At 42.9% G+C, this 16,919-nt stretch overlaps 1 protein-coding gene across 6 annotated transcripts in view; it reads right to left on the reverse strand.

Moving 5' to 3' along the window:
• Nucleotides 1-16,919, reverse strand: part of spidr (scaffold protein involved in DNA repair) — a 160,505-nt gene that overhangs the window by 5,358 nt on the left and 138,228 nt on the right. For 4 of the 6 annotated variants that reach the window (XM_007887997.2, XM_007888000.2, XM_007887996.2 and 1 more), the window contains 7 exons: nt 15,532-15,690; nt 14,067-14,126; nt 10,391-10,598; nt 7,866-8,018; nt 6,620-6,713; nt 2,813-2,927; nt 686-739 (listed from right to left, as the gene is read on the reverse strand). In XM_007887997.2, coding sequence (XP_007886188.2) covers nt 686-739; nt 2,813-2,927; nt 6,620-6,713; nt 7,866-8,018; nt 10,391-10,598; nt 14,067-14,126; nt 15,532-15,690 — 843 coding nt within the window. The remainder of the gene's footprint in view (nt 1-685; nt 740-2,812; nt 2,928-6,619; nt 6,714-7,865; nt 8,019-10,390; nt 10,599-14,066; nt 14,127-15,531; nt 15,691-16,919) is intronic. The other 2 variants (XM_007887998.2, XM_007887999.2) reach the window with 2 other exon arrangements.

A 16,919-nucleotide genomic window follows, 5' to 3' on the forward strand; every position in this document is an offset into this window, starting at 1 on the left:
GAAATGTCGGGCGTGAAGGCGTGAGAATACGAGCGTGAGGGAACTCTGTTCTGATACACCCAGAAGTAGATGCAGTCAGAGCAATATTCCTGCAGGTCAGTGTACCTCACATCCTGCTACCAAGAATCGTTATTTGTGACTTCTAGTTGTGAACATTGCATTTTGGATTTCAGTGTGGCTGACTGCTCACTAGAAACTGGAACAGACAGAATTAATGTTAGTCGATTGGCAGATCGCTTCCCGGGGGTAATAATCCCTTAAAAATAATAATAATTTGGTCACTCAATCTACGACCATTTGTGGGACGCTGCTGTGTGCAATTGGCTGCCACGTTTCATCCACAAAATACAGTCAATTCACTTTACAATATATTCTGTGAAGTGCTTTGAGACATCTCAACGACGTGATAAAGCGCTATATCAAATGCAAAGATTATTATTATCATTATTATAACGTGAAAACCTGCAGATGCTGGAAATATGAATAAAAGCAGAAAATTACGGACATATCTAGAAGGGGAATTAGCACCTGACAAGTAAAATTTGTGTTCATCAGCATGGATTATTTTTTATACAGCTGATTTGCATCCAGATGGAAAGTTCACTATAGAAACTGCAAATACGTTTTAAAAAAATGCCAAAAGACTGGGTTGAAATACATTTAGAAAGTATTAATACAAGCTCACCTCTTCGTCATCGGAGGAATGCCTCAAGAGAGAAGAAATGCTTGGTTGTAGCAACTGTGGGAAATAGTGTTACAAACAATGATCAAACTTCAAGTGAATGTAAAGTCTAGATTATCATTTTTTTTATTGGGTCCCAATTATTTTGCTAACTACACCAGGAATAGTATTGTTCTATTTTCCCCCAACCTATGCAGCTCTGCAACAACTTGCATTTATATAGTACCTTTCAATTGCCAGAGGCTAAGTGGACAAAGCACCAGGAACACAAGAGAACCCAGAGGTAGGCTGGGGCAAGCTCAGATGTTCATTTAAAATACAACAACTTGTATTGATAAAGTACCCTTCACGCAGGATAGCATCATGTAGCACTGCACAGAGGCAGGGAGAATTGGGAGGTGAACATAGGCCCAGTTGAAGAGGTAGGTCTTAAGACAGGAATTTAAGCATAAAGAAGGAATGAGGCAGAGGGATTGAGGCAGGGAGTTCCAGAGGTTAGTGGCATGTATGGCTCAAGGTGGTGTGGAAGGATCAGAAGGAAGCACAGCATGACTGAGCCAGTTGAGCGAAGGGCAGGCAGAGGAGTGGTTGGTTTGAGTAGGTCAGAGAGGTAGGGAAGTGCTAGAGCATGAAGAGAATTTGAAGGTGAGGATCTTGAAATCGATCCTTTCAGATACAGGGAGCCAGTGGAGCCTGGCAAGGACTGGAGTGAGGAGTATGCAGAGTTTGGTACAGTGAGGATGTAGGTGGCAGAATTTTGGATGTGCTGGACCTTGTGGAGGATGGAACTGGGGAGAAAAGTGAGGAATGCCTTTGAGTTCTGCATTCTATTACAATACCAACATACAGTATATATTGACAATATTTAGTTTAATTCGATGTGTACATTTTGACTTCACATTTTGTCAGTAAGATTTTGTAATATTAAGCTTATTCCTGAAAATCAGGAACCCTAATATCTGCCACTTTCACAAAAGCATAGCAAATATTTTTTGTACCTTTTTTAATCACACATGCCTGTGTTATTTATCTAGGGCTGCTCTAAAAACAAAGATTTAAACTATTAATCCTGTTTGTTATTTGGGATTATATTCATAGGCAGACTTTGTTACACCCAAACCAATTTGTGAAGATACAGCAAAGCCTTTCAGCAAAAATTAATCCTTACATTTGTTATGTGCCTTTCACATTAGGAGGATGTCTCAAAATACTTCACTGGATACACTGTAAAGGGTAGTGATTGTTTTATAGACAGGGTAGAATTGACACCAGCCAATTTTGCACGGCAGTGTCCCAAAACAGCCACAAAGTGAATGACGAATTTCATCTGAGTAATTGTTGGTTATCTGAGGGACTGTTGGCCAGGACACTGGGAGAAACTCCCTTCTCTTTTCAAACAATGCCATGGATATTTATTATCCACCTGGACAGGCAGATAAGACCTCAGTTTAACCTCATCAGAAGAAATGAACCTCCAACAATGCAGCACACCTCAAGCTGCTGCACTCACCTACAAACACAAACATTACACTTTATTGTAAATCATGTGAAGCCCTTTGAGATATTTTGATGATGTGATAAGGCGCTATATGAAAGGCAAGGAATATTATTTACAATACATTATACATTTATAGCGCCTTTCATGTTGGAAGGATGTCTCAAAACATTTGACACTGGGGATGGGAGCCGAAAAGACTGGGGAGGGGAAAGATTACTGAAGGTGCCTCAAAGAGGTACGTCTTGAATCAGGCCTTGAACAAAAAATTTCAACCCCCAATTCCCACTTTTACTTATTTTGGGTACTATTCTCTATTAAGCAATTCCCTCTGCTGGTTTGCACTGCTGGTGACTTGACACTCAACAATGAACCTGTTCTAATCAGCAGATAAATCTTTCCATTCCCCAAGAGAACCATCTAAGTGATGTGCTTTATCTACTGGCCAAGATCTGAGTGACAGGGAATCTCCACAGCCAGCCTTGAACGTGTAGCTTGTAGCTTGATGTCCTGCACAGGTTGACCCAGGAAAGTCCAGGCCCGCTCACTCATCCATTAACATCACTGTTTTCTTTTAATGTGGTCAGTGGGATTTGAAATATCCAGGAAATAGCACAAGGTTCAATAATACATACCTTTACTTTTATAGTGCTCTGTGGCAGGGCTGGATATTGCAGGAACACTTCCAGTTGCATTTTTGTAAGAGGCGTTGTCACAGGTTGGACACATTGACGACAGTAAAGGGATTTTCTGTAACATGAACAATAGGACCTTCAGAATAATAATAATAATCCTTGCATTTGATATAACGCTTTTCACGTCTTCTCGACTTCTCAAAGCGCTTCACAGAATATGCTGTTAAGTGAATTGACTGTATATTTCTGGGCGAAATGCGGCAGCCAATTGCGCATAGCAGCGTCCCACAAACAGTCGTGGATTGAGTGACCAAACTATAATTATTTTGAAGGGATTATTATCCCCGGAAAGCGATCCGCCAATCGACTAACAAGTGAGTTCCTACTTACTACTAGATAAACAGAGGCGTGCGAGCAGCCCAAGCTTACTTACAGGTCCAGGTATAGAAAAATGATGGGAGCTTGTTTGTCACTTTAATGGGTTTGGTAGCTCAGACTATTGGTAGAAACACATGTGACAGAGTGGCAGGAATAACGTTTAAGCCCTAATTCTCTTCAAAGCAAGTTCCTGACTTTAGTTGGTTTCTGACTAGCTGCTCTCTCCAGCTGCCAGCATACCAGGTGCTTCACTACTGGATGGGAAAGTTAGACAGGAAGCCACCTGGCAATAGTCTCTCTAGCACATTACCAAATAACCAGACATTGAGAAGTGCCTGGGAATGAGTAACCTGCCCACACATAGCTCCTGCTAACCAGCTACTGTAAGCGGGGTTCCTTGGAGCTGAACTGGCTCGATGGTGACATGCCTGGCAACGGTAGTTCCTGAGCCAGGTGGGTCAGTAGTATTCCAGGGCACTGCTGATGACTGCACAGCCAGCCTGGCACATCGGCAGGATCTGGAAGGACAGACCAGTCACTGGGGGGGTGGGAGTCATCCCACTCAGCTCCTGTTCACACTGCAAGCAAAAGCCCTAATGGGTAGGGTGGTCCTAGCTGGACAAGCAGTGGGAAAGCTTGCCGGACAGCAATACCAACGGCAAGCTATGCGGTTTTAGCTGGTTAGACTCCAGCAGTACCCCAACGCACACTCTGGGGTCACAAAGTCCTGGCTCTTGCCAACCTGCACAAAATACTTTCCGGAATTAGGTAAGCAGGATGCATCCCTCCAGGGAGAGAGTGCGCATTTCATTCCAACAATCTATCTCTGGGATTTTCATGTGTAGGTGGGATACATGGAAATCTCAGCTTGGTTTGGATACGCCCTTGCCTCCTTCAAGGCATGCCTCAAGATCCTCCTCTTCGACTGTGCCTTTAGCCACCCTCCTACCTACTCGGTCCTCCACTCTCCCTGATCCCAACAGTTTGTTAAAAGTATATCTAAAAACACAAGTAATGTTTTATTTATATTTATTCACACGAGTTCAACTATTAAAATGACGAGTTTTGTAGTTCATCAGTTATAAAACATTATTAGATATTTCGGTCTTTTTTGGAAAAAAAGGTCTAGCAATTGTGGGTTCTTTTACCTTCTTAGTTTGTATCCCTTTTTTCCTCCCTTTCCACACTATTTTAACCCACTCACAAATGTCATGGTACAGGTACATTGATACTGGAAGCTCTGAAACTCCTGTTCAGAAGCCACAAGGGAGGTAATGCAGTAATGGATTATGTGGAAAAAGGATTGAGGACATGTATTAACAGTTACACAAATCATTAAGGAACTCCTACAAAGATACATAAATGTTAGTTGCAATTTTAGTATTAGTATTCTTGGGAAACTTTTTGCCAAATCATTTGATAAAACCAACAACATCAAAATTTACATTGCACCTTTCACGTTGGGAGGACATTCCAAGGCTCTTTCAGTCAAAAGTTTGCACTAGTGATGTGAGTTGGATTCAGGATGGGCCGGTGGAAAAGATAATCGAAGGAGCAGTCAAAGAGGAAGGTCTTGAGACACACCTTCAAGGAGGCGAGGTATGGGACTCTTGGGTGGAGTTCCAGAGAGCAGGAGCAGAGGCTGAATGAAGGCTTTAAAGGAGCAGTAATCTAATCATTGCTCATTTTCGGGCTGCTTTACTTCATATGCTGTGAGCAGACAAAATATCCTGAATCCACTCAGAGTCAAATATTCAAAATAAAGAGACCGGCGGAATACTGAGTAGCTGGCAGGATATTTTGTAACATTTAAAAGGAACACAATAGCTCCACGTGTATACGTGACACATAAAACACAAACATTCAAATAAATTTCAAGAGCCGGTGTGAAGTAACCAGGACAAACCTATAGTCAGGAGCCATCAGGGATGCTTTGGCATTGAAGCTGTTCTGAGAACTGAGTCGTCCCATAAAACTGCCCAACTGAGCCACCATTGCCTTTAAACAGCACAAATTCCATGCAGGAGTTTTATATTTATAGGTAGCAAATGTTGATAGACAGAGAATTTCATATCAGATGACTATTTCCCTGTGATATGCACTTAAAGAAAATAAGCCTTTGCTACATTTCAAATCAGATAGTAAAACACAACTTCAGTTTAAATCATGTATGATTAAAATTTTAATTTCCGACAAGCAGCCCGCCAGACAAATACTGTATATAAAAAACCTTAAAAAACTTTTAATCAGGAGCCATTAGAAGTAAAAAGTATAAGTAATAACATAGATCAGTCATGCAAGTTGGGGTTCAATGGTTGCTCAAATTGTAAAGATTAATTTCTCCATTCTGCACAATATTAGCCAGTCAATGGATTATTACTAAGGGAGTTTCACATGGCAGAGCGGGGAATAGGTTTGTCATGGCAGGAATGATTGTCAGATGCTGAGGGAATGGCATTCTCCTACAAACACCAATTAAATGAGCAGCTGATTAATTTGAAAATTGGGTGAATTTGGATGAGATGGGGATATTGATCAGACCAGGAGATATTTCCTATTCCCTATAAGGTATTCAATATGGCAGAATATCACATTACAGCATCAACATCCAGAACAGAGTTTGATGAGTAGTGAATGTTTTCATGCAGCCAAACTTAGCAGCATGTCTGCACCAATAACAACCTATAAACAACAAACCCCCCAATAAATATAATTTGTTGCGGGTGTAATTGGATGAAGGAGGAATATTGCCCAGGAAACAAATATGACAAGGAACTGAAAGGAAATTTAAGAATTGGAAAAGAGTAAAAGTGTGTGTGTGTGTGTGGGGGGGGTGAAGAAGCTAGGCAGAGAAGGTGGGTACAGAATGCTGGCCAATACCTACATCCAGAGGGACCCCAGATTAGGCACAATTACACCAAACTTTCTGTTTTTCTTTCTGTAGTCTCTTGGCTGGTAATATGTAGCCATTCTCTTCAATTGGACATAACTGTGCTCTCTCCCTCTCTCTCTCTCTCACACACACACACAGAGTGTCTCTCAAGGCCAGATGTCTCACAGTCTCGAACCACGTGAATTAGTTTACAAGCTTTCCCTATTCAAGTTTTGCCAATGGCTTCCATCCAATCAGTTACTGTCACCAACATTTCCTTTACGCTCGAGCTTTTCCATATGGTTTAGATCACGTCACAGGAAGGGGGAGGAGGTGTCACAAGATCATGACGCCAAACGAGAGCTGCTTGAACATCACTTTTTATTTGGGTCTAATATTCCTGTGTTTATTAAATATTTTACAACCGTTCCCTCTGCGTCATGACAAAAATGTCTGGAACAAGCATTTTCAAAGTAGTGTAAAGACAGAAATCTCAAAACAAAATTTATGTAGGTTTTTCTTCTCAGTTAACCTCAGTTATATTTTTTTATACTGACCTTTCTCCAGTTTTCTTTTCCAGTTTTTCACTTCCACATCTGTTGCAAACTATCCAGGAAAAAGCTGTAGTCTCGTCCACCCCAACCACAGTCCCTGAAAAACAGAATTAATCTTGTAACTCTTGCTTATACATGTGCCACTGTCTCAAAATGAACACCATTGAAGAGTTGGTCTAAATAGAGCCACATCATTAAAGGCAGCACTGCTGAAATGAATTAAAGTTCATGCAGTTTAAAGAGCAAATATCATAACCTGCTTCACCTTTATCATAATCTCTTTCGCCTTTATTAAATATTTCATTAAAAAAAACAAATATCTTAACACGGTGAATAATGATGAACTGAATTAGATAATGTAATGGGTCAGAGCAGAGTTCTTGGAGGCTGGCGTGACATTCAGAGTTCCTTGCATGAGAAGCACTTTATGTCTGAGGGGCCTTTAGGTGGGCAAGGAGCCACTGAGGCGCTGCCATTTTCCTGACAAACCCTTTTTAAACAGGGAATCAATCTCACTTGTGCTCAATCATTTTATTCAAAGCTTGCCATATTTCTGTTCATGTGTTTTTGTTAAGTAATATTTAAAATGTTGTCAGCTTCCAAATTGGAAATATAGTACAAACTTTCCTGGAGTGGGTGGCCTCTAGGCAGGTCCAAACCCCATCCCCATCTCAATGGAGCTTCTCTGAGTTGAAGCCATTTGAGCTTTTTTGAAATGGAGGCAGGCATCAAGGTAATGTACAAAGTCCAGGATTCTTCATCACAAGGATTTCCCTTCTTTTTGTCTAGGCAGAGTACCTTAAAGAGAAAGGAGTTCCCCTTGGCGACCCTTCCTCGAGAGAAGGGGAGACATGAAAGAGAGGAGGCAAGAGACAGAGGGGGAAGACAAGAAGAGACAAGAGACTGAGAGGTGGGGAGACAGCAGAGAGGGAAACAAGGGAGAGAGAGAGACGGGGGGAGACAAGCGGGAAAAAGTGAGGGAGCCGAGAAAGAGAGAGGGGAGAAAAGAAAGCTAAAGAGAGGCAGACCATCTCACCTTGTCTCAGATTGTCTCTTTCACTCTCTCTCTTGGTTCCCGCCCCACACCTCTCTCCGCTAACTGTGCTCCAACAGTCACTGATGACATTACACCTGGCTTTAGGCCAAGAGAGAATTTTTTAAAAAGGGGCTTTTTGCACTTTATTTGAGCTTTTTCTGGGTGCACTTTAAAGAGCTAAATGTCCCAAAAATGAGACAGGGATACACTTACCTTGTACAGTGCACAGTGAGCACATTTTGGTTGCAATGCTGAGTTCGTCAAGTGTAACAGGTCCAGTCACTTGGGAAAACTCTTGCTCTCTACTACTGTCAAGCACAGAGTTGTAGAGTGAAAGGACAGTTCCTTCTGCACACACAATATTATCTGCAGAACAAAAGAACAGCTCTCAAATTACAACAAACATTACAGATAGATAAACCAGACATTTCTGGGAAGGCATCTAGAGGGAGATTACTTGCCTTGTATTACGGAGCTATGTCACTTACTGTATGGGGCTACTTAACTCCAATTGTTATGACATAATATTCTTCATTTGTTTAACAACAGTCAGAAATGGTACGACTACATCCCATCTCCCAAGCCATGCATGACAAAAACAAGACACACAGGTTTGTTTGGCCTGCAATGCAGACGAGGGTCAAATCTTCCTCTTCAGTGGATCAGAAAGTGGATCTCCTTATCAATCAAATGCTAATCAGAATCTGCTTCCACTGTGGTTTTCAGGCATCTGAAGCCCAGCAACATGCATCCCACCAATTAAGGCAAACTGCAACTGCCCAACTGCAACCCACATCCTACCAAATCTTTGCAATTGTTTACATTTCTTTACTGCACAGGCCAGCGACTGGGCATTACACAGATTTGAGAAGGGTTTGTTTATCGGTACAGTATAATCATTCTTCATTGTTTTCCAATCTGGATAGAATCTTTAGGGGGCCCATCCTTAATGAAGGGTTCAAGATGAATTTTGTGTTGTGTTTCTACATTTAAAACAAATCCAGACTATTACTGATTTGTTTCGAGTCCCCAGCTCAAAGCACCTTTTTCAAGTGAATGGAGCTGTTCTAGTAAAACCCAAATCAAATGTTAGTTGGTTTGTTTAAGCGCTTTGAGACGCTACTCTGCGTGAAGGGCTCTATAAGTACAAATTGGTGTTGTTGTTTCTCACTGTGTACAACACCAACTTGCACTTACATAGCACCCTCCATGCAGGGTAGCGTCTCTGAGCGCTTAACAGTGATGGAGCCTGACTCCGATCTGGGGGGAGGGGGGAGGTAGTGTAAGAACCGTCGAACAGGAAAGTCTTCAGGCGGGACTTGAAAGAGGGGAGAGAGGTGGCAAGGTGGAGGGATTGTGGGAGAGTGTTCCAGAGTTTTGCGGCGTAGTGGCTGAAAGCACAACCTCCAATGGTGGGGTGGAGGTTGCGAGGGATGAGCAGGAGGCCAGTGCCAGTCGAGCGGAGGCACCTGGTGGTGGATTGGGGAGTGAGGAGGTCGGAGAGGTAGGGAGGTGTCAGGGAGTGAATGGATTTGAACAAGAGAATGAGGATCTTGAAGTCGATCGTTTCGGTGATGGGGAGCCTGTGGAGCCTGGCCAAAATTGGTGAGATGTGGGTACGGAGTTTGGTCCGGGTCAGTATGTGGGCGCAGAGTTTTGAATGAGCTGGTGTACAAATGAAACAAATGTACAAATGGTGTCCAAAACAAATGGTGTGAGGCAGCAATAAACAAGGCAACCACAAAGCTAACAACATTGCTTCAGGTCAGTTCAGAGCCCCCGAATTCAAGCTCAAACTGTAAAAAGGTCTCATCGGGCTAATCTGGAGAACTGTGTGTACAGTACAGTGATCACAAAACAAGTGTGTGTGGGGGGTATAGAGGAGGGGCTAGCCAGGCCCTAGAAGTAGTGAAGAGGAGAGCAATGAGACTCACAAGAACAATTAGATAAGTTCGGGCTGTTCAGCTTCGCAGAGACATCTGAGAAGGGAGCTTGTAAAAGCTTATAAGATGTTATACAACACTGAGAAAGTAAACCCAGAATAATCCTCTCAGAGATAGCAAGGCAGCCACCCTTGATTCCAGGACCACTGCTGTCCTCACAGACTGCCTGTCGGGCATCAAGTCCTGGATGAGAGCTAACTTCCTGCAGGTTGAATTTCAACAAGACAGAGGCCCTCCTGCTTGGCTCCTGTCATCACCTCCATACCTCAGGCACTGGCAGAATCTCCGTCCATGGATGCACTCTACATCTCACGGAGCCAAGACAAAACCTCGATGTCCTGTTCGAACTCATCCATGTCGTGACCCGCTTCACCTTTCCCCACCACAGGCTGCCGAGACCCTCATACACGCATTCATAACATCCAGGCTCGACTACGCAAACTCCCTGCTTGGCAAACTCTGCGCCTCCCCAACTCCTCCCTCCACAGGCTGCAGATCATCCAGAACTCTGCAGCCCGTGTCCTCTCCCTCACCAGGCACTGCAGCCTTATGACCCCCATCCTCGCCTGACTCCACTGGCTTCCCATCACACAGAGGATACAGATCAAGATCCTGGTCCTCACCTTCAAAGCCCTCCATGGCCTTGCTCCCCCTATCACTGCAACCTTCTATCCCCCTACCAACCTGCCTGCTCCCTCCGCTAAGCAGGCTTCAGCCTGCTTCATGTCCCCCGCCTCATACGCCCCATTAGTGGCATCCTACCTTTCCAGAATACACTAATAAAGCAAGTCTAACCTTTTTCTACAATAGCATCCTTGAATAAGAGGGTGTGGGATGATCCATCATTCAGTTCTTTAGTAACTTCGGCACACAATACACAAAATGAGGTTACACAGACTGGCAGGCTTCTGGGAACCAGGGGATCATGGGTTGAGGATTGTAGTGTTGAATCAGTCACAAACACCCAATTTTCTCCGCTGATTTGTTGATTGGCAGTTTGAGCCTGAAAATAAATAGTGCAATATTCAGAAACAGGTTTTAACATGTGCATCGTACAGTTATTAGTTCATGAGCAGAAAGAAAGCTTTTCTACATAGCATGTATGAAATAGTGTTGGAGACAGAAACAACAAAAAATTGATCAATAACAACAACTTGAACTTATACAGCTCCCGACATGCAGGGTAGAGTCTTAGAGCGCTTACCAATGGCAGAGCCTGTGTGGGGGGGGGGGGGGGGGGGGGAGATGACCGTAAGCACGGCTGAAAAGGAAGGTATTCAGGCAGGAATTGAAAAAGGGAAGAGAGTGGACAAGGCCGAGGGATTGAGGGAAAGTGTTTCACAGTTTCATGGCTCGACCTCTAATGGTGGAGCAGAGAGTGCGAGGGACAAGCAGGAGGCCGGAGCCAGTCGAGTGGAGGCGCTGGGTAGTGGATTGGAGAGTGACGAGGTCGGAGAGGTAGGGAGGTGTCAGGGAGTGAATGGATTTGAACACAAGTGTGAAGATCTCAAAGTCAATCTGTTCGGTGATGGGGAGTCAGTGGAGCCTGGCCAGAACTGGTGAGATGTGGGTAAGGAGTTTGGTCTGGGTAAGCATGCGGGCAGCAGAGTTCTGAATGAGCTGGATTTTTTGCATAGTGGAGCTGGAGTACCGGCAAGGAGTGTATTTGAATAATCCATTTATGATTTCAGTAATTCATTTATGGAGTGGCCCTGAACCCACGACAGTGAATTTATTTGTTAAAATTTGTTTAAGTTATGTATGTTTCCCCGGCCTCTCAAGGTTGCTCTCTCTCTCGCTCAGCCAGCTCCCGAGCACTGTGGACACCACATCTGAGCATGCATGTCCAATCTCTGCCAAGCGCCTGCATCTGACACAGGATAGGAGGTCATAGTGCAGCCTTCCAATAGACCATAGGCCTCTGTGATCCATGTCAGCATCCATGCCCAACCTTGGCTGAGCATCTGTGACTGGTGTGGGCACTCAGTGGAAGTTGGGTGGGAATGCTCAGATGCATCGCTGAGGCTTCTGCATAAAGGTCTGCACTGTGGACTCCTGCCCTAGCTTTCGCTGAGGCCTCTGTTTATTGGAGGGCCGTGCTATGGCCTCTGTTCCTATCCTGTCCTGCTCTATCCTGGGATAGGATGGGGCACAAGACCATGGAGCGAATTTCCAATAGACCAGAGGCCTCTGCGATGCATCTGAGCATGTGAGCCCAACCACCACTGAACACCCGCACCAGTTCCAGGTTAGGGCAGGAGGCCCCCGGGATGCAAGACACATCATGTAGGATGAGTTATCCAATCAATTTTACATTGATTGTACTTACAAAAAATTCTAGAATGGAACAAGTTGCATGTTAAGCAGAATGACAAGCAAAGGGTGTCCCTTATTAATATTTTGCATGGGAACCAGTTAAGCCGGGACAAGTTATCCAGAGTTTACCCTAGTTTACTGAACATTTATTGCCTCCTATTGTGCTTTCACAAATGCTTCCCTTTATTTCAGTGAGAGAATACATACATTATTATGATGAAGCTGAAATAAAATAGTCAATTCACTTTACTGTATACTCTGTGAAGCGCTTTGAGACATCTCGAAGACGTGATAAGACACTATATCAAATGCAAGGATTATTATTATTATTTAATATCCACACAAAGAAATTGCCTCAGCCTTGTTACTTCAGAATGTTACCATCTACACGTATTTTAGAGGAGAACAAAGTTTAGGTCCCACTTACTTTGGATATTGTATTAACACTTACATGTACTTTCATAATTGGCTGCAAAATAGTTACATAGAATTACATAGAATGTTACAGCACAGAAACCAATCACAGAAACCAATCATTGGGACCGACTTGTCCATGCTGGTGATGTACTCCCTGTGAGCTTCTACTCCTCTTAATCCCTTCTTCCACACCCCTCTATTCCCTTCTCCATTATTCCCATTAGTTGAAAGGATGGGGTGCATGTAGGCATTAAATATGTTACAAGTCCAGAAAACAGACAGTGGTTGTTTTTGAGTAGTCATAGAATCATAGAATATGACAGCACAGAAGGAGACCATTTGGCCCATCGTGCCTGCGCCGGCTCTTTGGAAGAGCTACCTACTCAGTCCCACTCTCCCACTCTTTCCCATTATGCTTGCAAATTTTTCTTTCTCAAGTACCTATCAAATTCACTTTTGAAAGTTGTTTTTGAATCTGTTTCCACCACCCTTTCAGGCAGTGCATTCCAGACCATGACAACTCTCTGTGTAAAAAAAACTTCTCCTCATCTCCCTTCTGGTATTTTTGCCAATTATCTTGAATCTATCTACCCTGGTTACTGACCCAGCTGCCAGTGGAAACAGTTTCTCCTTATCTACTCTATCAAAACCCCTCATAATTTTGAACATCTCTATTAAATCTCCCCTTAACCTTCTCTGATCTAAGGAGAACAATCCCAGCTTTAGTCTCCACATAACTAAAATCCCTTATCCCTGGTACTCTCTCTTCTGGTAAATCTCTTCTGCACCCTTTCCAATTGGACACAATACTCTAGCTGAGGCCTAACCAGTGACTTATAAAGATTTAGCAGAACTTCCTTGCTTTTTTTACTCTATGCATCTATTTATAAAGCAAATGATTCAATTTGCTTTTTTAACAGCTCTATCAACCTGTCATGCCACCTTCAAAGACCTGTGTATGTGAACCCCCATGTCTCTATGCTCCTATACCCCCTTTAAAACTGTACTGTACTTGTCAAGTGGCTATTCTTTATAAGGAAGTGAGCTAAGTATGCTATGTGCGCAGGATGTAGAAGGATTAAGTGACTCATAACCCAATCCTGCCTACATCCTACAAACGTTTTCAGAATAGAGGTTTGTCTAGAATTCTTCTTTGTTACTACCACCAGGAAAGGGATTTGTGGCTGCAAACACAGGGGCTAGTTAAACTATGTGGGGCAAAGCAAGTAGGGGCTTACATATTGGCGGGTCAGGCTCAAGGGGCCGAATGGCCTACTCCTGCTCCTATTTCTTATGCTCTTATTTACTCAGAGGCACAGACTTTGTATCAATTTGTTTTTAAGGGCAATTAAATATACATTTGAAGTTAAAAAAACTCCAAGATGTAAATATTTAGAACTGTCCCAGCACACTGCATTCTGGGCTGGCCCATAGAGATACCATGAAACCCCAAAATAGGCAATAGTTCTGGAATGGTTCTTAGCACAAATTGGTAGTTTAATCTATTGTTGTGGATCCCATCTCTAAGTTGGATCAAGCCTCGGGAAACAAGTGCTTTGAGACATTTTTAAGTGATAAGCACCATATCAAATGCAAGGGATTATTATTAATAAATCTTTAATATTATTATTCATTGATATGAGAAATAAATCATCTATTCACTGAAATTAAATTTGTCATTTTTGATTTTACTTCCAGCAACAGATAAGCTAATCTGTTACTGTTTACCTGTTCATACCTGCAACCTTCTGTAGATGACTTCTGCGCTGAAACTGCACCGATGGCTTTCAGGAATATACTAAAATTAAGTATAAAACGATATTAAAAGTTAACTCATGAAATACAATGGACATTACTTAAAATATTTAAATATATAGGCATTCTCTGCATGATGTATAGTTATATTTTAACATTAAATTATTTTTGAAGATGTAACAATGATCACAACTTTCATATAAAGCGCCTTTCACATCTTAAAAGTGCTTATTTGAGATGTCCTCCTAACATTTCCAGACTGGTTTACTGGGGACCCAAGCTGGGGGGTTAATGAGAGAAGAGGAGCTGAGGAGAAGGTGTGGAAACGCGACCGAAAGCATAATAGAAAAGCTAGGCCTTAAGGCGAGCTTTAAAGGTGGGGAGGGAGGGGTGAGGTGGAGGTACTCTGGAATGGAGTTCCAGAGAGGCAGAAAGGCTGAAATTCCTCCCACCAATGGATCAGGTCAGTTGGGTTGCAGGAAGATGCAGGATAGGGAGAGGCGGTGAGGGATTTGAACATGAGATTGACAATCTTGAATTTGATCCTCTCCTCAGCTCCCCTTCTCTCATAACCCCCCCACCCACCCCATCATGGGTTCCCAGTCAACCAGTGCGGAGATCCACTTGGCTTGTGTAACCAAACAGGGATTGGGATAATGGACTCCCAGAGCCTGCTGCAGAATTCTGGATGGTTTGTAGCTCGTGTAGGGAGGAGCTGAGAATTCAGAGAAGCATGCCATTGTAATAATTAAGCCTGGATGTGATGAAGGCTAGACCCCGTTGACATGATTCTTATTCAGAATTAAAAGTTTGAAATTGTATAAGCTAAATAATGAGCATTATATTGCATTTATAATTTTTAAAATTGCCATTTCAACTTTTATCTCTCTCTTTTCCAAATATGCCTCTTGCACTCAGACTATCCTGCCTGGCAGGGGTGTTTACATCATGGAAATTATAAGCACAGAGGGAGGTCATATAAGCCTATGTTAGTGTTAACTCCCCAATTATGCTGTCTAATGGCAATTATGTTTTCCTATGTTTTTCTATTTAATTGCCCAACTTTTTCCAATGTCCTCACCAGTTTTATGAATGAGGAACCAGGTCCTAGGATAACAAGCATGGGTTAATTTCTCCACACCCATGGGTGCAGCACCAGTTTACCTTGTGCTGAACCTGGTAAACCAGCCAAATTCAGTTGCTTGTTGTGAGCCTGAATGTGAATTTTCAGTGGAGACTGGGCTGGACTCTCCCAGTGCTTGGCACAGAACAAGAATGTGCTTCATAGGGCATTTATACTAGAATCTGCAACAAATCAAAGGCACATGGACTGGAACAACATCAACACCCCAAAAACCTTGCCAATATTGATACTGGAAACTCGCCATCAGTTAAGCCCTACATACAAGCTTAAAATCATTTTACATGTTCATAATATCTCCAGTTACCTGAAGAATGTGCTCTAAATTGTGCCATGCTGTTGGTCGATAGAGGTCAGATCCATTTTCCTCCTGAAGCAGCTCTATTCCTCTCTCCCCTGGACGAGCAGCAAGTACATAGCAGAAACTAGGAGCAGGAAGCAAGGCACCTGAGGGAGAACCTACACTCTGCAAGAAAGTCCAAACTTCAAGTTAGAAATACTGCTACAACAGCAACAAGAAATTGCATTTATATAGTGCCTTTCACATCAGGAGGACAACCCAAGATGCTGGATAGTCTAGGGTGCACCCAAGCTAGGGGTCAGATTCGATAGTTGTGAGGGCGAAGGCACTGGGGTGGGAAGATGATCGAAGGCACGGACTGATAACTATTCAATTAGGTTGAAAATTAGGTGCAACCCTGCCATTGTGTAGCGCTCCATGATGCTATCCTGCATGAAGGACACTATATAAACGCAAGTGGTTGTTACTGAAAATGGTTCTGCATTGCTGAGTATTCTTCCCAGCATTTTTCCATTCATATATCTTTTGAAGCACAGTTGGTAGATTGCTCTGTCCTTGGTTACACTGTGGCCTTGTCTCAGTTGGAAGCCCTCTCACTCTTGGGTTACAAGGTTGTGGGTTTAAGCTCCATTTTGGGATCTGTTCTCATAATCTAAGATGATACTCCAATGCAGTGCTGAGGGTCCTTTAGATGAGATGTTAAACCAAAGTTAAGTCTGCCTTTTCAGGAGGACGTTAAAGATCTCATGACACTATTCGAAAAGAGAAGTTTCCAAGTTAACAATCCCCCAAATAAAGTTGGTCATTTGTTTCATGGATGGTTGTGGAACACTGCTGGGCAAAATTGGGCTGTTGAGTTCACCTATAAACACTCAAACACTCTACTTCACAGTAAATAATAATAATAATAATAATAATAATCCTTGCATTTGATATAGCGCTTTTCACGTCGGGAGGACGTCCCAAAGCGCTTCACAGAACACACTGTAAAGTGAATTGACTGTATATTTGTGGGCGAACGCGGCAGCCAATTGCGCACAGCAATGTCCCACAAACAGTCGTAGATTGAAAATGACCAATTTATTATTGTTTTGGGTTTTGGAGGGATTATTATTAGGCGTGTGGAGTAAGGAAACTTGCCCAAGGTTTCACCCTGCCTGGAATTGAACTCAGGTCTCTAGCTTGCAAAGCGAGTGCTCTGACCATTGAGCTACAGGACTCCACAAATCGTATGGGATGCCCTCCTGACGTGGAAGACACTTTTACCAAATGCAAGTATTATTACTATTATTATCCTTAAGTTGAGACATCCAATCTGCTTGTTCTTCAAGTGGGGCTAAAGACACAGTGACATAATCCAAAGAGTCATTGGATCTGCTGGTCAGCAGTCCTCA

The sequence above is a fragment of the Callorhinchus milii genome, unplaced genomic scaffold (genome assembly GCF_018977255.1).
Source record: "Callorhinchus milii isolate IMCB2004 unplaced genomic scaffold, IMCB_Cmil_1.0 Scaffold2, whole genome shotgun sequence".
Taxonomy (NCBI): Eukaryota; Metazoa; Chordata; class Chondrichthyes; order Chimaeriformes; family Callorhinchidae; genus Callorhinchus; species Callorhinchus milii.